The sequence below is a fragment of the Stegodyphus dumicola genome, chromosome 9 (assembly GCF_044657685.1).
Source record: "Stegodyphus dumicola isolate Sdum_Otavi_A_Nest chromosome 9, ASM4465768v1".
Lineage (NCBI taxonomy): Eukaryota > Metazoa > Arthropoda > Arachnida > Araneae > Eresidae > Stegodyphus > Stegodyphus dumicola.
Genome location: NC_140776.1, coordinates 80,244,415 through 80,266,636, shown reverse-complemented (window position 1 = coordinate 80,266,636; position 22,222 = coordinate 80,244,415). Strand labels below are relative to the sequence as shown.

General features: G+C 33.3%; 1 protein-coding gene across 5 annotated transcripts in view; it reads right to left on the bottom strand.

Annotated features, from left to right (window-relative positions):
• Positions 1-22,222, bottom strand: part of LOC118190485 (liver carboxylesterase-like) — a 118,020-nt gene that overhangs the window by 20,110 nt on the left and 75,688 nt on the right. Inside the window, exons 5-8 of one of the 5 annotated variants that reach the window (XM_085823662.1) lie at positions 21,703-21,893; positions 16,101-16,268; positions 12,846-13,127; positions 4,526-4,682 (exon numbers count right to left, since the gene is read on the bottom strand). In XM_085823662.1, coding sequence (XP_085679788.1) covers positions 4,526-4,682; positions 12,846-13,127; positions 16,101-16,268; positions 21,703-21,893 — 798 coding nt within the window. Of the gene's footprint in view, positions 1-4,525; positions 4,683-12,845; positions 13,128-16,084; positions 16,269-21,702; positions 21,894-22,222 lie in introns of all 5 variants that reach the window. The other 4 variants (XM_085823664.1, XM_085823665.1, XM_085823661.1 and 1 more) reach the window with 4 other exon arrangements.

The window sequence follows — 22,222 nt, the reverse complement described above, 5'->3', positions numbered from 1 at the left end:
ACTTCCTTATTTTGCTAGTTCATCATAGTTTTCCGTCATTAATTCTAAATTTCTGAAGAGAGATTTATATTTGAGTTTTAAAAGATTAAAACTATTAATAGTTATATATCAATGCAGCTTCATTTCGCCTCTAGCTTCATCCTGAATTTACTCATTAGTATGAGTAGATTGATTCAACGCCTTTTCAGAAATAATAGCTACTGATTTTTCCTTATTTCAAGCACTTAATTAAATTTGAAAAAAAAAAAAAAAAAAAAAAAAAAAAAAAAAAAAAAGAAGTTGAGCTAGATATAATATTAAATTGATGGATATGATTAGAAAGCTTAGCATGGAGTTAAAAAAATTAACAAAACTACAAATATATAATAATGATAAAATTAAAAAAAGTATCGTGAGTAAATGATTAACTCCTTATCTCACATTGCTGACTCAGAACTGGCCGCCGCCAACGATTGGTTTGCAACTTCTTCCGCAGAGATACGGGCTATGCAGTGATAACATAGTTCAGTTCTTGTGTTACACAGCAGTTGATTTAAAATGATACATGATAGAATGCTGAAGAATAGATCAAAGATTGCAGAATTTGAGTTTGATTTCATGTGAGTTTGAAAGCATTGTATGCTCTAAAACATTCTAGACTATTTTCGACTATTACAGTGTAAAAAGAATTGACAGGGGCGTAAATGGAAGGTAGATTTGTCGTTAAGACATTTTTCAAGCCTGTGATAAAATAGGGCATCAGTTATGCAAGTAATCTTTCAACGCAACATTTGTGAGGATTTATCTGTTTATTTTTGCCTAATAGTTAATTCGGAGTTAAAGTAACTTTTCTGTTGCTATTCTTCTCACCAGGTTTCATGCCAGAATGTAAATAAGATAGCACGCGTTTATTCAAATTGAGGGTCAAAGAAGTGCTATTTAAGCGAGCGAATCTTTCGCAAGTTGATTTTAGAGCGTGTTCTGCCTTCCTGAGGCCACGTTGTTACCGTGACTAAATAGAGATTTGATTCTGTGGCGTTGAGTGCTTCTAGCCATTAGCAATGTCAATCTTGTCTCACCGGTTTTCTACAAATCAGAGCTTTCCTGCGCGTTACTTTATCTTGTGAGCCGTTAGGTTAATCTAACTATACTTCATTTTAGTTCAGCATTACTTGTTTAAGTCAAGCCAGAAATGTTGGCTTCTAGAAACCAAGATGGGTCATTATTACTTCTTTGTGTAAGCGCTATTTACACCATCCTTTTGATTTTGTCGGTCCGCAGTTTTAAGACAGAATTATTCCTCTATAGTCGTTTTAGAGCTCACGAGTTTATGCTACTAAAGTGAGTCTCTATACATTAATTTTGTGCGTACTTAGGTTCCTATTTTTATTGAGCTAAATCATTAACTAAAAATAGAATTAAAATAAAGAAGGATCTTATAGAATTCTATAATATTACACAGAAATAATTTTTTGGATACTTTTTTATAGTTCTGGTTCAGAATTTTATTATTTATGCTCCCTTGCTTTATAGTTTTTTAATTTAACCTTTGATAAAGTATCAATTCTAATAAACTAGCATTATACTTTATTAACATCAGTGTGAGTCAATGACTTTCCCATCATATCTCATTTCTCGGCCTATATCCTAAAGCAAGTGTTCTGTGCCGTAATTAGATGGTCAAGCAATTCGAATAGCGATTCAAAACATTCATCAGTTATGTCAAATTAATATTTTCGAAAGCATTAAATTTTAGCTTGTTGAACAATTAAATTTTACTATCTGTAATTTGAGGAAAATTTCATAAAGAAGCCTGTAAGCTAAAAAATGATGAATTCAATGAAAAAGCGAAATTAAACTGAAATTGAGATTGTCTGAATTTCAGTACAGCTTCGAACCTGTTCTTCTTTGAAACAACAGCTGCAGTTTCTTTTGGTTTTAGGAAGAATTCTTAATTCATTTCAAGTAAGAAGTCATATCCACTAAAAGTATTTCGAACAGTTTTCTCCATCTGTTCTCGTTTTGCTCACAGGACGCGGGCAGCATCCATAATGCCAAGGGTCACATATGAGCAAATAGAGGGTCATGGCCTGTGTTCAAGGTGAAATCATTGCTGAACTATGTAAAAAATTCTGGATCGATTTGTCCCTGATGTTTGCATGATTCAGTAACAACATCCAGATAAGTTTCCATTTTTAGGTATTATTATGATCTGCACTAACACCCTTTGGACAGAATGTTTATTAATTTTATTCTTAAAAATCTAAGAGGTTCAAAAAAGTAGCTTGTAAGATCTGTTTTTCTGAGCATCTACCTTAATTAAATAGCTAACATATCAATGTAATTTTTAATAAAGTACACATACATTTAGGAATCACTTCTTTGCCAAAATACTAAAATAGGTTTATTTAATTGATATTACACAGTCGAAAAACATAATATGAAGGCTAAAATATAGTTAGTTTTCCCCAATGAATATTTGGAATCAAACCAAGGTCTCCTTTTAGTCCCAATTATAAATATCCAGTTTGGTTCCAATCCAGCTGAATTGATGAATAATCCATTTTAGTTCCATAAAGGGTAAAAAGAACTTTCCGTTAGATATTTTATACTTAGTAGCTTTAATACTAAAATTTATTTTAATATTTCAAGTTATTGAAACAAAATATTTTCAACTAAACAGTTAATAACGGTAGAAACTTAATATTTTTTCGAACTATATTATTCGCTTACATCAAATTTATTAGTTTATTGCTGGGAAATCACTTAAAAGTTAGATATTAAATTATTCTAAACAAATTAATCTTAATAAAAGTTTCTTAGTTCATCACTACTAATTATAGGACGCAAATAGTTTTTCAAACTGTCTTTAAACTTTAATTTTTAAGTTGCCGGTACAGTAGTATAACAGCATGAAAACTAATTTGTAGCAAGCCTTATCGCATGGAAATTGTTTAACAGATCCGACGAAAACGAAAAAGTTCCACACCAAAATGTTTATGATAAATTTGAATTAGTATGAATCAGTGCATTATCATTTAATAATAAAAATTTAGTTCAGTCTTCAATAAATAGTTTTACCGTTAGATATTATTTGAGCGTATCACTTACTTGTTTAAATGACAGTTTTATGAAATTCAGTCTTCTTATATATTCAAATTACAGCATTTCATTGCATCATATCTCTATCATGTGAATTCATCACTCAAGTTGTAAGTTTTGCTTCCTTTCTGCGTGCCTTCGTGGTGTAATTGGAGAGCACGTCTGGTTAGCTCTCGCAAAGCTCGTTGTCCCGGCGAGGGCATAACTAATTTTTCACTTTTTCAGCTGAAAAATTTGAAATGACTGTACGAGTGGCGCTCGAATTAACTTGTGGTGGGCGATAATTCCTCGCAACGAAGAATAGTGATTGGTTCGCCGCCTCCCCAGCAAAGAACGTGAATGTAAACAAGAAAAGCTTCTTTAGACGTAATGTAAACTAGTTTGACTACTGCGCCGTAATATAGAGAAGGGACAAATTCTCATCGCCAAATCGCCAAGTGTACAGGAAACTGAAGAATATGGTGAAAAATTTAAGGACTTAGAGGATTCGTTCTTTGACAAGACGTTTCGAGATAATTTAAACTCGGAATTCTTGGATTTTGTTAATCAAAATAAATAATAAATTAATTAATCTACTTGTGCAGGTCACTGATTTGATTTACAGCGATGCAGAGAGGAAGAAAATGGTACCGCAGAATTTTAAAGGCTTGACAAATGTGACCTTCGACATTCGATAGCGGATCGACAACTATTTTGCGCATGTGCAAAAAGGTACTAAGGCTGGATCTGCTTCGGCATCGGTTTGACAGTTATTTCGCACATGCGGGGGTGGGGGAACACGTAGGCTGGTTGGATAGTTTATGTAAAGTAAACTTAGAGTATTTTCCTCCTCTGCGGTCTGACAGAGAAACCCCTGCTTTGGCGAAGCTTTCGTTCTTAACATACATATTCTTTGTCCATAATATCTCCTTTTAACTTGGGAAGAATGTAAAGTATTTTCTTTCTTCTTCCCACACGCCTTTATTTTGTAATTAGTAGTACGTCCGGCTAGTAATCGATGGTCCGAAGTTCGAATCCAGGGCAGGGCACTACATAATTTTCATGTTTCCATCTTTGAAAAATTCTACGATTCTATTCTGGCGCCCAAATTAAAATGTTCTGGACATTAATTCTCTACTTCCAGAATTTGGTGAGTGGGTTTCCCATCCTCAGCCGCTCTTTAAGTTGAGGTATGTAAGGTATTTTTTCACTCTTCTGGTGTAATTGGAAAGCACGTCCAACTAGCAAAAGGAAGGTCCAGAGTTCGAATCCCAAGAAGAGCATAGCTTATTTTCCAGTTTCCTGATTTGACAAATCTAATCGCTCTACAATGAATTCATATATATTTGCATATTAATGTTTATTTAAAATTTTTCGAAATTTTTTATGCCATGAAATGAATTAAAATATCAAAGAAAGAAAAATGGGTTAGATGTAGTAGCAAATACCTTCATCTGCGACTCACCTACCCACGTATTGTTCGCACCTACATACTTGGTGACGATGACATCATCAGAACTAGCATAATCGAATTCATACATGTAGACTGATACACTGGAGTGAAGTGACAACAAATTCACTAATTTTACAGATGGTGCCTTCAGATCGATGTCGCTGATAATCTGGAAAACAGATAGATTCTTTCTTTTATTCTTTTAATTTATAGCATTGAAAAATAAAAATAAAAGGTCTTGTGATAATAACTAAATTGCTTTTAAAATTAAAGCATATAAGGATGGTTACATGCTTAAATTATATTTGCATTACATTTATGCTGTGCCTTATGGTAATATCAAATATAATTGGAAATTAATTCTAACTCGAAAATTTACGATGAAGGTAAATTATAAGTAAAAAGTTACATGTAATTAGTTTACAGTTTGAAATAATTAGTTTACTTAAAATTTCAAGTTTGAAATAATTTTCAGTACACAAAAAATACTCTTTGATTTAAAAAAGAAAGAAAATATACCAAGAAGCGTAATGAAAACTGAGAATAGAGAAATTACGGAGGCACTCTTGAAAGAGCCCATCTTATAGGGTCAAGTTGCACCTTGTTAAAAATATCTGAGAGTGTTTTGAGAAAATGAACTAATTATATACATAATGTGGCACTGATTTCATATGCATATTACATCACTGATTGTAACATATCATGGCATCGTGTTGTCTCGTTTCACTGAAATATTACACTGCTATGATAATAGTAGACCACTATGTTTGGCTATTATAGGAAACCGAGCACATTGCGTAGCAAAGATGAATGTTGCACTCAACTGCAATGAGAATTTCCGCCATAAACCTTTCTTCAGATAATCATTCCTGTTGGTGAAGAAGTGTTGTATATCGTAATAAAGGCAGATTATACATGCCTTGATTGCGGTGTCTTTAATATGTGGCTCGTCCATTTTCCTACACGTATGCACGGACCACTAACAAGAAAATAGAACTGCGTTTGTCCCTTGCATTATTTGTTGATTATCTGGATCAAGGATATAACGTAGTAATAATTTATGACGCGACAGTAATCTATACTATTATTGCATCTGTTAAAATTAGACTTACTTTTTAATTCAGAATATATTTATTAGGAAAAAAAAATCTGTTCGTAAACACAAATGTCTGGCTTTTGGCCCTTTAGCCATGATCCATCTTGCTTCCTAGTACTTTTGGTTTACAAAATTTAAACTAGAAATTCAGTACACTTATTTAGATGTTTTTCGGTCTAAGTTGTCCAGAGTCATAAATAGAACACAGTATAGAATTCTCGAATCTAATATAAAAAAGATTAATATTAAGACAATCGTGCTCAATCAAAAGACCGAGTGATGCCACAGTTATAGCACTTAGAGGAACAGAGATACTGTACTTTTTACCCAGAAAACTTTGCCAAGCATTTCTCCTAACTTTTATGCAAAAATTTGAATCTTGATCAATTCCATGTTTATTAGTTTTCATGAATTTATTAGTATTCCAAGTTTATTATTTCTTTGGCAGAACGAAAATTCATAAAACTTTCGTGTTTTTGGAGGGCAGTAGTTTCGTTTTCGCTGAGAAATCCATACTCTTGTTTTCCTGTACTCCTCAATATACTGGCATCCACTGTCGTGCTAATGAGTAGGTAAGAATATCCAAAAGACGTCGGGATTCATAAATACAACTGCTGGCCATTAAAATTGGAACATCATGAAGCAAAGCAAATAGAAAATGATATTTATTGTATGTAAATAGTATGGCATGAAGACAAAATGATTAAGTTTTTAAGCAATTTGGAATTTACAAGGGTGTGAAATTAATAGAAACAACTGCCATACTAGACAGCTAAAACGGCCCTTACCTACTTAGGCATGGATTCGAACTCGGCGACAGAAACGAGCAACACATTCCACATCACTTCAAGTTTATGCTACACTTCATCAGCCGTGTTAGCTGGAGAGGGCTGATGGGCCTGTCTCTCGGCACCCCATGTAATCGGGTACCCTGTGTATCGAGGAAGGTCAGAACACGGCGTGCAATATGTGGTCTTGCATTATCTTATTGGAAGATGGTGTTTCGCAGGTCTCGAAGATGGAGCACAACAACTGGACGTAAGATGTCAGAAATATACCGATCTGAGTTCAAATTACCGTCGATCCGAACTAGAGATGTGCGGTCGTGTACCCAAGGGTTGTTCAAATCATCGCACTAGGTACAGTGCCCCTATGCCGATATCGAATGCAAATGGGAGACGTGACGAGCCTCCAGACACGTATATGGTTATCAAAATACTGCAAGCAAAACTGGGACTCGTCTGAAAAGACGACATTTTGCCATTCCTGTATCCAGCTTTGTCGTTCGTTCCACCATAGTCGCGTCTTTCTCTATGCTGCAGTGTCAAGGAAAGCCAAAGGAATGGCCGTAATGCTGATGGGTCACGCTGCTAGAAACGTCGACACACCGTACGATCAGATATTGGGTGTGCTGCAAACATGCCCATTTCCTGATTAATGGTCCGTGATGTGGTTATACGGTTTTGTAGAGCCGACCTCAGAGTATGTCTGTCCTCTCGGGCGTTAGTAATGGGAGGACACTGAGATCCTGCATGCTGTTCAGTATGACCCTCAACAACCGATTGATTTCATATTCGCATCACATTCGTTTGAAATCGACCAGTGCAATGGGCGATATCTTGGAATGATAATCCACACTCTCGATAGGGAACGATCCTGCCTCTATCGAATTCTGACACTTGTTGGTAAGCATTTCTTATTATTATTACAGGCGTAATACGATATTCTGAGAAAAGTGCGACCTTACAAAAAGCTTTCCGAGTGAGAAATCCATTATACAACTTTTCTTTTATGCAGTTCTTCCGATGTCGTCTCTCCCTCCTGTGTTGTCTAAATGCGCTGAAATACTAATCATTTGCATATCCCAACCTCTTCTTCCTTTCACATGGTTTTGACATTCGTCAGATCATTCCTTTCTGGTGTTGCAATTTTAATGGCCAGCAGTGTATGTTTTCAGCTGTAAGTGTGGTTTCTGGAAAGATTCCGAAAGACAGACCTAGAGTGCGACAGGATGATAGCTTTTGAGAAAAAGATTTTAGGTAGCAAAGCTGTCGCAAGTCCATATGAATTGCTCTCTATTCACTATCAAAACTAGTGGTGTTAACACCAATTGGAAATCAAAGAAAATCAACCTTTTTCAAAGAAAAAAAAATTTGCTATGTAAACAAGCTTCAGCACCTATATTCCTGCTTTTCACTGAACAGTCAGGATATACGCGAGTCCACTGATTCTCTGGGTAACGACCTTCATTTCAAATACAAATAAATGTGTAGTTTATTTGTATTTGAAGTGCACAGACCCCTATGTCTGGCTATCATGGGAAACCTATGGTGGTAGCATATTGCGTAGCAAAGATGAATGATGTCTGCGAAGCCATACATCTCATTAATTTTCGGACGAATTCAAGATTCCTTTGGATGTTACTGAGATCTAAGGGTACCACGGCTTCATTAACAATCATGTTCTCCAGGAGTATCGAGAAGTTTTACAATAGAATAGATAATTTTGCAACAGTAATTGATTCCATACTGTGTCTTTATGTGTCTGGTATTCCTGAAACTATGTTCCAGTAGTCATTATGAGGGAGTCTCCGAGGCTTCTCTAGCAGACTTACAGCAGTTTTCCAAAATTCGTGTTCAACTGAGTTTAGTTTAATTGGCCAACTGCATGGTAAAAGTAGGTAACTGGTCCGGTAATCAAGCCAAGAGATTGGTTTCGTATTATTTCCAAGCCAATGACCGTTTTCGCTGAAGCAATTATAAGAGTTTCATTACAGATGTTTAGAAGAAATTTAATGCATATCTTCTAAGTAGCAATGAGAGTTAGGAAAATGTATGAACATTCAAATGGCTCTGTTTTGAATATCAATTTATATATATCTGCAATGACACATATACTAGCAGTCACAAAGGTTTGAAATTGTTCTTCTTGTTTATCTTTTAGATGTTCACATGGAAGAAAACTTTATTACAATTCTAGGTATGGTTTAAAAACTGACATCATTAATCGGATATGTCAGCAAAATGATGGAGATTTTCTTTAGATAGGTAAAAGTTAACAAAAAGTCCACTATGAGTCCACTATGAATTTTCTTTACTTTGCGTATCTATTTGTAAATTAATACATTCTGTATACAAGCTCAAGTACAATGAAATGCAGTTGTTCGTTCTGAAATCTTGAAATCTGGTCTCAAACTCTTAACCTAAAATGGCAAACAATGCCGCGCACCTTTTCTCCTTCAACTAATTTTGTCTAGACAGAGATCCAGAATGAAGTAAACTGCTGCTCATAATGTGAGATTTTCAGAATTTCAATTTATTTTCGAATGTTGTCCCAGTATGAAATATTCTTTGCATCTGCTTTTGGTTTTCGGAATTATGTCCAGTTCATTTAAGCAAGCAATCACATCCATAAAAATATTCCATATATTTGTCTAGCAAGCTGAGGATTGCACGCGCTCTGTTCTCCATACAAAACCATTTCTTAACTGCATACAAAATTCCCAATTCATCAACTGATCTTTTGATTTTTAATTCAGTAATAAGCATCCAAATAAATTTCTCATTTTTGTATATTACTAGCGGTCAATCCCACCAGGTGAGCGGGGGAGAGGGTGCGACCAAAGCTAAATTTATAAGTTCTAATATATAGTGAAATAGTGAAAGGAAGGTTTGCGTTAATAGATTAAAAATGATACAATTTAAATTGTGTTTGATGGAGCATTGCACCTCAAAAAGCATGTTTTTCAAATTTTTTTGATCCCCGCCCACTTAAAAAAATTTTTAATACCTTCTATGAATTCACTTCACTATTTATTATAAAAATACGTAAGAAAATAAAAAAATAATGGTAAGATTAAGTTGCTTATACATTTATGAATTTAACAATAAATACTTGTACACAGACATATTTCATGACAGAAAGAATAGGAATACGAACTAAACCTGTAACAAAATAAGTTACTGCTGTAAACCCGATTTTTACTAAATAAGGTATAGAGACTACAACAAAGTTCTTTTAGAATATTCTGTATACTAAAATAAAGTAGCAAAAACTGCTGGTATTTTATTGGATTAAATTTAAGTTTGAAGTATTCATTTGTTCTTAATTAATTCTTCTAAATTCAGAGATGCTTTTGAAATTTCATAAGAAAATTGTTCCTAAAGGCTCAGGTATACTCATTTTCAAAATTATTAGAAATCTCTTTTGATGTCCAGTTCCATAGCTTTCATAAACAATAGTGAAGTTTACTTCGTCATTTATTTCTATAGGTGAAAAATTTGTAAACTCTTGCAGTCTCGAATTTCTTTCATGCATCGGAAACTTTTCCGCAAACACAGATATTTAATTTTTGTTTTCATTAGATTCAAATTATCACCCTGGAGCTGAGGGTTCAATTCACTATGAATTTATTAAAAATATGTCAAAGGTCTGTTATATATGTTTAATTTTATCAAGTCAGTTATTGAAGCCGCTTTTTCGTCTTTCAAAATCTCAAGAAATAAGTTGGAAAACTTGGAAACGTGCATCTAACAGGTTGGATACATGATAATGCAGTAGTTAAAGGTACTTTCCTTCTACGGAAGTGCAAGACATGCCTTTAAAAATTCAGGTACAGCCACTGCTTTTCTACATACGCCTATATGCTCTTGGCATTGACGAGCCATGTAAACCTGCTTCTAATAAAAACAGGTAGTAAATCAAGACATGAAATGGATCATGTTATGATTGCAGCTATCAGATGTGAGTATATTTCCTAAAAAGTAACCTACGGTACTTTCGAGTACTACAATGTAAACACTCTTTTTTTTTAAGGTCCTCCGGCTATACCTATGTTACTCCTCTCCTCTAACTTAGAGTTTCAGTTGTCACCTTAGAGCGCTTCAGTGCCCACTGGAAGTACCGACCACTTTGTGAATCTTTGAAATGTGACTTTGTGAATTAAATGTGACTTTGTGAATTTAAGGGTCTTTATATGACGCGCAAAACAGTTTTACCTCTTTTGTAATAGAAATCTACAAATGCGGAATTCAGTAGCTGCTTGCTTAAGTATTTGACGAAATCAAAGTGCTTACACAGTAGCCTTATATATGGGAGAGTTTTAATGGCAGAATATTAAAATTCATTGTTGTAACGGGAAAGCTTTACTGACCCCTACACTTTTCTGTATGCTTGACAATTATAATCGTGCTCTAGCTGTTTTAATTGATCATTAATGCTACCGTAAAAGGTCATACAAAAAAAAAAATACTTCAAAAGTCGATCAAAAAGTAAAGCATAATCTATTGTAGCTCGGTAATGGTAAACACTAGAAAAATGAAATTTTATAAATAGAAATATTGATTAATTTTTCCTTTGGATATGTCACTCAATATATGATCCATTTGCTTTACTGCAATGCAATCATCTTTTTTTTTTTTTTTTTTTTTTTTTTTTCTTCCCCACGACACGAATGCACATTACAAGATTACCACACGACTACCTTTTACTCTCAGGTTCATCACATGTCGGGTTTTATCATATGACTCTACGAAAACAATATAAACAATACTAACTTTGCAGAAGATTATCACATACATTCTTCCTTATCCTTACATCATCTCTGTTGTTGAAAGCCGTGGAAACCAGAAAACATACATTTTTTCGTATCCTCGTTGAATTAGCGCTAAAGCGGAACTTTTGACATATCAGTATGCTCTATGATCTCATTGTGATGCAGTTATCATTTTGATTAAGTTTCTCTATAACTGATGCATTTTTTTCAGTTGTAACGGAAGAAGATCTACCTCACCGGGCTGGTCCTATGTTTGCAATTACCAACCACACCAGAACCTCAAAAGTCATCGACACACATACTATTTATATTTATCGTTTATTCCCATAGACTAGAAACAGCTTATTAAGACTAGATGTTTCTGAGCTATTTCCATATTTGTAGAAGAATTCGATTACTGCACGTTAACCTAGTACGATATAAGGCTAATCAGTCATGGTGGCTTACTTGCAATAGTAACAAATAAAAATTGGGTATAGGTTAAGCGGCAAAGGACTCTAAAGTCATTAGGTTATTTTGAAACAGAAGACATAAAAAATGAGCAATGCCCTTGCTGGAACTCAAATCCCGAGTGTGCTACCACTATACCAGGAAGGCAAACTGGAAGGAGAGAGAAAATATCTTACAGGACAATAGCTCCTATCTATTAAATTTTATTTATCTAGTGCTTACTATTACTAGCTACACTAGTAATAGTAAGAAGTTACGTTTTGACTAATCTTTGTACATGCTACATCATTATAATCATTATAAAAATATCTTGCACTTTTTGTAACATACCTATTGCAATGAAAACGACGATATATGTGTAAGGCTTATTTTAATTAGTACATTACCTCTTATGGAAAAGTCTTTTCTTTACTCTTACTGTTTCGTTTACTTCACCAGAATTTATAAATACGACTTTTCCACAAGAGGTAATGTACTAATTAAATATAATACTTTAATTAGTGCGTTATCTGTTATAGAAAAGTCTTGTCTTTACACTAGAATTTATAAATAAGAGAAGTTTTAAATCGGATTAAGAGTTCTAAGTTTAAGAGAGAAAATTATCAACTTCAGTCAGTCGTAGTAAAGTTGTGTTGTGTGATCTATATTTCTACCAGTTGGTGAGTTTCCCTTGCGACCGAATGTTAAATAGTCACACAATTAGCAGAACAAGGTACAGGATCTAAACTTAAACTTTTGAATTATCCATAATTTAACGCATTGTTATCATTTTCCCCCACGAGAAGCAGAAACAAATATGTGTTAGCTAATTTTGTTTTGTATTTCGAGATGAAGTCAACAATAAATTATTATGCAGTTACGTTATTTCTGCTATATTTACTCAGTGCCTTGTTCTATTAGTTAACATGGGACAAATATTTATCTAACAATCTAGAAGGTTAGACTAGAATTTAGATTAAGCTCCAAAACAGTCAAATCGTATATGTGTGTCTCATACTATAATTTGAAAAATTCTTGTGAATATTTATATGACATTAAAATTTTCATTAGGAACGTAATTCGAGGCCCTTTCTTGGCACTGCGATTTTATATTTATATGATTTTCGAATTTTATACTAAAACATTATCAGAGGGAATATTTGAGACATCAAATTATTTATTGGGTGGGGTGGGGATCTTTTTTCCTCGATTTCCAGTCGGTACTCAATAATTAAACAAATACATAAGCTTACTTTTCCCAGCGTCCTGATATCTGGAAGTGCTGATGAAGGGTTTTCGTAGTAAGGCATGGAGCCGTTGCTCATCTCATGTTGCTGTTGTCTTCGCTTCTTATGATGAGAAGTAGTACCATGTCTATATACGTACTCTGTGTACACAGCATGCAATAAAACGTCGGCTGTTATTTCAGACATGAAATCTTTCCGGACTAAATGCAGCAAGTACTTCCTGAGTAGATCTTTAGTGAAAGGGATTGAAGATGGATCTTTGTCTTGGTAGGCTAGAATAAGACAGTCCTGCGGCAATGATTATTCTATCAGCTAAATAAAAAAATAGCATGAATACTATAAAATTTAAAAAAAGAAAAAATTTAGTTTCTAAGATGTGTCTTATTTTTGTACTTTTGAATACTAAAGCTTTCTTGAAGTAAACGCTTCTGAAAGTTTGATTGCTATTGATTTAAACTAATCACTGCGTATGTAAAATATCTTAAGTAATGCTTTTTAAATTTTTAACAGTTTCCCATCCTTATCAATGAGATGTAAGTAATTTCTAAATTTTATCTTCATTCGCATTTAAACAATATTTTCACGGATCTTTGTTTAAAACGTAATTTAAAATCTAGAGTTTCTAATAAAATTGTGTAACTCGAAAACCTTTACTGATTTTATTTATTTAATCATTTTGCTTTTTATTGACGATAAGAAGTAAACAAATGGTAAAATTTTAACATATTCATACCATTTTCTTGCTTCACAAATTGCTTGCAGCAATTTGTAATTGTGAGACGTCGGGAGTTTTATAAAAATACTAGCTGTAATACCTCTAATGAGTTTTGATTTCAGCAGCCAGCTGAGCATGTTCAGGAAGCTGTGTATTATTAACTAAAGTAAAACCACAATCAGACGCAATCAATTCTGAGCATGATAACTCTACCCAGTATAAACATTCTGCCAAAAACTGATCTTGTCTGAAACTGAGATGTTTTCTGAGTTTTGGTCTTTGTTTATTAACTTAAACATGGCCTGACTGAAATTTATTGCTACAGTTATAGAGTGTAACTGAAGTAAAATTAGACTTAAAAAAATTGCTCTAACATGGATGATTTTATTTCTCAAACAAATAAATCCTATGCATGTATTTTGATATTGGCATGATGGTTATGGCATTTGTTGTCAGATAATGTTAAGAAGTAATTTTCAATACAAGTTGCCTTGATTATCTCAACATAGTGTAGCAAAAAATCTGATTTTCAGACGCCACAAAAACAGTTGCATATCCTTTAAAGCGTAAAAATTTGTGGACATTTCTTCAAAGGAAAAAATACGTTTTCTAAACTTACATTTGGAATGTGAAGTCACCAGATTTAGTCGACATCATTTTCCCAAACGAAAGCACTAAATTGAAGTGAAATAAAAACAGACATAATAATAAAACCTCTAGCTTTCCCTTGTTAAAAATTCTGATATCAGCAATTATTTTCATTTTATTCTCTAAAGTAAATATGTTATATATATTTTTTTAAGTAATCTGAAAACTCTTACATTTTAACACTTAAAGAGGAACATTTGGAACGTTAAAAAATATTAAAAGCTTTATTTGAAAAACTTGTAATCTGATTTTCGTATGAAAATTATGTTTAATATTTGAAATAGTTTTAAGTTGAACAATCACGAGAGGCTTAAATGGTGTATGTATATATAAATTTCAGTGACATAATTTTAGTTGAAGAAAATAAAATTATATCAGACTATCTTTCTAAGCTTTTTGTTAAAGTTTATTTTAATAACAACAAACATAACAACCTTTTAGAGCACTCTGAATGCTGATATATTTACAGGCATTTACAATTTTTTGATAAAAAAAATTAAAATAACTTTTATTAATTAAAATTAAACTCTTAAAGTGTGTGTTGACACCTGTAAGAGTCTCACATGACACGATTTCCTTCTGTTGCAGCTCATAATTCTCTCGACAATATAAGTCTTAAACAGATACCAGAAAACGGAAACACGAGTAAGTATTGGATTTCGTCTTTATTAATAAAAATCATTCATGCTTCTGTTAGTGTTAAAAAGCATAGTTTTTAGACATCCCACAAGAACAAGCCTGAAATATGTGATATGTAATGCTTGTGCCTTCATTTCAATCCAATTCCTAACTACGAGTGCAAATTTCGAATCAAAAGCACAAACATACATACATACATTTATACCTACACGTACGACATGTAACAATCTCGCATTTTAATACAGAAAATGTTAATATATAGATAACTTAACTATCAGTTAAATAATGTATTTTGAATGAATTCCTGTTCCTCAAAATAAATATTTTGATATTTCTTATTTTACATTGTTTGCTGCTTAAAATTCCCACTGCGTATGTTTAATCTTGATCATATACATTTCAAACATCAGATACTACTTTCTATTATTATTTTAAGGTATTAGTTTTTAACTTTTAACCAACTTTTTCATGTTTTTACGTCATATTTTTTCATGTTTACGTTTATTAAACTTTTTTACGTTGTCAGCACCGATATTATATATATATAAGATATAGATAGATAGCTAGATAGATATAAGATAGAACTTATTTTGCTTAACAGGCAGGACCCACTAGAAAAAAAAAACAAGCTCTGATGGATCACGAAAACTTCTGATGTACTGTTTTCTTTATTACATAATTATACATAGCTATTTATAATTACTATTAAATTTATAATTATCAGATTGTTCTTAATAGTTAAGGTAATAACTTTATTGTGGCGCAAACGTCCCTGATTATTTTCTTGAAATTTACGGAATTTTGTAGTGCAAACATTAAATTTTTCCGCAAATGTTCAGTATACTACGAATATTAAAATTTTCTTATTCTTTTTTATCCCTATTTAAATTATACATTTGTTTTTCAGCATTTAAATAAATTTAATACGACTTTATACATGTATAAATGTCATGTGTCTTTAATATTAGCATCTAAATACTGAAAATAATGCTTGAATATTAGTATACTAATGTTCAATATTAATAATTTGCAACGGTCTAGTTTATTGATTAAAACTTAGCATAATACAGATTATCTTACATTTAACACAGTTGTAGTAATATGTATTATAATAAAATTCTCTCTGATATTATATGGAAGAAATTGCAACTTCCATCGATTTTTCTTTTGAGTAAATGTCAAAGGCGAAATTTAGAAAATTGAAAGCAATGATATCTAGACGCTATAAGACACTTCTACTAACACTTTGTCATCCATACTTCGAGCTCATCCCTTGTCACTCCTACTATAATGGGAACTTTGTTGAGAGAACCTTCCTGCTGAAGCATCATTGTCGGATGTTGCGGCAAAACTTCTCCGTCTACAACAGGTGCAAATTGCAGCATCAGGGAATCTTCCAAAGTCTTCTGGAATAAATCCACATTCCCCTTAAAAGGATATTTTTAATGTTTAACATAATTTATGAAAAGTTTTTTTTTTTTGTAACTTTTTAAATTAGTAGAAACAAAAGTACCTATTTTCGTTACCGTTTAGCAAGTACGAAACTATTTCAAAAGTGCGTTGTTTCAAGTTATACATTTATTTAGTAGTACTAATAACAAATGTAATGATACAACTAAACTTAATACTACTAATAACAAACTCCTTTACTAGTATGGAAAATGGTATTTTTAAAGAATCACTGTTAATTCATAGATTAGCAACTTGTAAGATTTATCCTAATTTTATAACAGTTATTTTAAGTTTATCTCACTTTCCTGTCACTTCCAGTTTCAGCTTACAATTCTTTACCAGAATGAGTTTTAGAATCGCGTTAAATGCAAATGAGGAGCAGTATTTAATTCGAAGTTCCACTAACTTCGAGAGAGAGAATTAGATTTCTTGAATAGCGTGCGTTTGCCTTTTGACTACGTCTCCTTAAGCTGTTAGTACGCTCGGCCGTATTACGTGTTTTTAGACAACTTCCTAGCTAATTTAATATTACGGGCCAACTCGTTTAGAAATTGTATTAGCTTCGGCTAAATATCTTTAGTTTGTCATTAGTTAAGTTCTTATTTCTTACAATTTAAGTTTAAGTTCAAGTGAAGGATTTGCTGTACGTCCTTAGAAAAGGGCCATCTGTAAATCTTTATTTGGAGCAATAAGGGGTAATAAACCTTTCGTAAATTTACGTTTCTGTTTTTGGACCTAATCGATTATTCGCTTAGTAGTTCAGTTGGTTCATCAACGCTTAGTTAATAGATGAAATGGCGGATCCCTACAAACTATACTTTAGAATCCCTGTTAACTATGAATGTTTTTCAGTCTTTCAGAAACTGAAACATTATTAAATGTAAATATATCGATATCGTTACTATTTAGTGACGAATTTTAAATTCGAGTTCTATTTAGCAACTAGTTCAGAAACCAACCATTTCAAATAAATCTGACATTGAATTAAATTTTAATGGGACATGTGAATATTTTTAATTCATTTAGATGCTGGTTGCATAAAAGTTATAAAAGTTTTAACATTTATATGCATTTACGAAATAAAAAATATGTATTTGAATCTTAAGTTTATATTTTTCTGTGCAGTGTAGGCTTCTTCAATTATTTGGAATGAATTTTTTAAAATAATTGAAACAAAAATCCATTATGATTTTTTTTAGCAAAATGAATTATTCGACCACATACGAAAATCATAGTAAACTAAAAAAGCTATACTATTTTAAATATGTTAAGAAGTTTAAAAAGGAAGCTTTTTTGTTTCAGTTTTTCTTGGGCAGGAAAGATATTATTTTACAGAAAGCTATTTCCTGTTGTCGAGTTTTAAAAAGATGAAAAGGATAGAAAAAAGAATATTCATTGCAGTTTTGATTTCCTTAAAATGAAATATTCAAACTTACATTTCAGATTTCGCAACTGTTTTTAATTTTGTTTATTTTACCTTTTATACACATTCATCTGCAATCCGGAGATCATTTTGCTTTTTTAAAACTAAATATTACATTTTAAATACTTTAAAATTTCGAAGAGTAATTATTATAATAAATAGAAATTACATTGAGTTGTTTGCAAAAATATTTTTAGAAATACATTTTTCTTTACGTGAATAATAAAAAAAATATCTAAAACACCTTTCTGTAATATACATATAAAAAAGCATTTAGAAATTTCAAAATTAATATTATAAATTATTAAAGTCACTCAGTGTGATGTAGGGTATTTTATGCTATTTAACCAATAAATATTATGATTTAAGCCTTTACTATACTTTCTAATTTCCGTAATCCTCACCAAAATGCAAATTAGTTGCATAGCTGAGGGTTTTGAAGTTTAGATTAGAGTTTCTGGCAACCGCGCCTTGCAGTTACTAGAGCTAGCTCTGCTTAAGTTGTATTCCGGCTTTAGCATCTTGCTAGCCGACGTTTTAAAATACGCCGAGGTAGATATCTGAGCCAGCTTAATTAGTCTATTTTATGTATAGTTTCCCGACTGCGGCATCTACATTTGAAATTTAACTTTCTGTTAGCGAACGTTCGATTGTAGCGTAAGCTGTGTCTTTTTGTGCAATTGGCATTTTGAGCTTTGATCAAATAAAAAGGTGATTTGAACCTTCTTCCGACTTTGTAATTGTTTCAAATTCACCGATAACGGACTAGCAGCCCAACAGGGTTTGCATGATTTAAGCACAAGCTTCCAGTTACATTAGATGCCTATAATGTGATACACACACACACATATACAAGGTGTGTTCGAAAAGTTCGGTGAATTTTACCATAAAAAAAGGAAACAAGCAAAATAGCTTTACTGGCCTTCAAAGTATTCGCCATTAGCAACAATACACTTTTGACATCGGGTGTACAATTGTTGGAAACTGTCTGCAAACGCTTCTTTCGGTATAACTCGAAGCACCGTTGTCACACGTTGTTGGATCTCAGTAATGTCAGAAAAGTTTTGGCCTTTCAGAACTCCTTTCAGGCGGGGAAACAGGAAGAAGTGTGCGGGAGCCAGATCTGGAGAATATGAAGGGTGATCCAAAACTGGAACGTGGTGCCTGTCGAGGAATTTGGTTACACGGATCGCAGTGAGCGCCCGGGCGTTGTCATTAGGAGAAGATTCCACTGTCCATTCCGGTACTGTGGCCGAATCCGGCGTATGCGTAGCAGCAGCCGTTTCAAAACCCCCTCGTAATATTTCGCATTGACGGTTGTAGCCGCGGGTACAAATTCACGATGGAACAAACCTTACTGTCGAAAAAGACGATCAACAACGTCTTGATCCTGGATTGTGTCAAACGACTTTTTTTTGGGAGAGGGTGACAACGTTGAACACCATGCCATGGGTTGCCGCTTGGTCTCCAGATCGTATTGATAGCACCACGACTCATCCACTGTAATTATTGTTTTCAAGAATTGCGGATTTCGGTTACACATGTCGATAAAATCTCCAGACGTTTCCATCCGGTATTGCTTTTGCTCGTCTGACAGTGAGTGCGGTACAAACCGGGCGCATATCTTACGTTTATGCAAATGTTTGTGCACAATGGTGCTCACACTGTCTAGGCTTATCTACAATTCGCCAGCTATCATTCTTAAAGATAGTCTTCGATCTGCCGCAAGCATCCGTCGAACTCGTTCCATATTGTCTGGAGTTATGCTTGTTGTAGGGCGCCCCGACGCGGCTCATCTTTGAAATCGTCCTTTCCGTCTGTAAAGCGTTTAAACCACTCATAAACATATTTTTTACTCACTGCTTCCTGATCGTAAACTTTCACTAACATGTCATGTGTCTCCGTCACCGTCTTGCCTAACTTGAAGCAAAACTTTATGTTTATGCGTTGCTCCATGTCACACTGACAATCTTTCTCACACTGACTGTGTTAAACTGCCCATAGCGTGCGCTTCCTCTTATCTGTCGTAAAATGGCCGTTAGATGGCTCTAGATGATATTTCTCTCGCTACGTCTGCGTGAGTGCAAGATCCTAACCGGCGCGGTTTTTTAATTATGAGACCAATCACCGAACTTTTCGAACACCGAACCTTGTAAATGCGGAGGACTACACAGAGCTGAGAATATCGTGTGCGCGGTTCCCGCAAGTCACTGCTTCCAAGCTTTTACGATGTGTCACACGACATATTTCTGGCATCGCAGACGCAATAATTCGTTCCAGTTGACAGTGCAAAAGACATAACTTCACCACTAATATCAGGAGATTTTAGCGTTCTGCACCGTGTCTGTTGTCGAGGCCTCTCGATTTCAGAAGAACTGACGAACCAATGATTTTGCTTTTCCTCTTATATTTCCTGATGTAACGAATCAGAGAATGTAAAATTCTTGTTTTCTGTTGTCTAAGACTTGAGGATAATTCCTCATACTATCTACATGAGCTCGTTAGTTTATGCTTCCTAAAAATACGAGACTATAACGTAACTAATGCGAAACCTGAACCGAAACTTTGACGTAACTAATTCGGAACTTGAAATCAAAATTTCGAGGAATGAAATTTTGCTTCAACTGTCTTGAGGTTAAGATGCTGACGTGTCGTTTAGTCTCTACTAGCTATTTTCCATTATTCTAAAAATATAATCTCTATAAAATTGTTGCGTGCATAGCTCACCCACTATGATGATGTGCAGTTGAAAAGAATATGTGTTCCAGCAATTTATTATCAAGGAATAAAATTATGTGTGGACTTTAAGACTACGCCTGTCTTCGAGTTTCGTCTTTCTAACTTCGCAGTAAAACCACTTCAAGTTATTACCAAGCAAAGACTCATCGTCAATCTGTTTTTTCCAAGTCATTCTATTACAATAACATTTTGAGTTCAAGTTCCGAATAAGTTAACTCAAAGGTTCGGTTTAGGTTCATTAGTTACATTATCAGCTTTATTAAGCCATATGTATGGATTGATCTAGAAATGACGCAGTCGAGAGAAATTTTTATGCACTGCAGATGCTAGGAGGGGACCATATGAAAATCTAGAGAAGAAATTTAAAGAGCTATTGCTAATTAAGTTAGTAATTTATTAGCTTATATATACTATATATTAGCAATTTATTAGCTTAGAAAAATAAGTAAGTTGAAATATTAACTTTAATTTGGCATACCCCTTAACTCTCCTTTCTAAATTAGAAAGATTAGTTAAATTAACTATTTTCACTCTTTAAAAATAGTAACATTTGCAATAAATTTCTTTAAATTGCTTCATTACAAAACTAATCCATGTCATATAATTCTTACATAATGCTAGTGACGCAGGTATTCACATAATGCTTCAGCCAATAATAATGTCGAAATTTGTGAAATGAATTTTAAACAACCAATCAAAATGGAATTGAACTCAAACTGAATCATTCTTAATCCAGACCTTCGAAATACAATCTGTGCAGTCCTTCTTTGTTTCTCTTTCTCTGTATTTCCAACTTACTGTAGCAGCTTATCTTTTCTCCATTGAAATTAATTATAAAGTTTTAAAAAGTATAAATGTAATTGTTCAAGAAAGGTGCTATGTTTAGCTGTGTTTTATGAAAAATAAACAATTCAACAGTCTATGACGCAGCTACATCTTCATGCATTCTCATCATCAACATCTACATTTTTATACATACGTACATACATACAGTTATAAAATATATGTATTTTTCTGTGAAGAGATTCTTCCTTACTTTTTCAAAATCGAGTGAAGTTTTGCTAGTATTCTGTTAACATTTCATTTCGGCTGTTACTCATATTTTAGTCTACTCCAAGATCCTATTACACTAGACAAGTTTAAATCAGGTTATTGATACAGAATGAAGAATATTATTAATTTTTACACTGTTTTGTGCAATCATGCTACGATTTTAGAAAATTAAATAAATGGATGGTGACACTTACAGCATCTTCGCTCTTTTCTATGATATCTTCTGAACTGATTTTTCTCAAACAATCAAGTATGGCTGCACTCTCTTTGACCTCTGGACACTTCAATTTGCGAGCCAGTCGCTCTACATACATCCGAGGTTTTCTTTGTACTGCCCATTCTCCTATAGGACTTCCACTTTGTGCTATAGCTTTTGAAAAGAGACCTAGAAAGATGCATTTAGGAAATTCTTTTTAACTGAATGATCATTTTGTGCTAGCTTTCACATGCAGAGTAGCAATTTTTATGAAAATAATAATGCATACTATACACACCTAGCTTTTCGTAAGAAAAAATTAAGTAGCGCTTTGGAAGGACTAAAAAACAATTTAAGAGACTTACAGAGATTTCAGCTATACTCAGAATTTCAGCTTTGTATAAGTTATTTCTGTTTTTTTTTTTTTTTTTTTTTCTTTTTTTTTTTTCTTTTTCTTTGGGGGGGAGGGTTGTTTGATTTTGTATTTTTGCTTCTCCCCCATTTTTCTCACTCCTTTT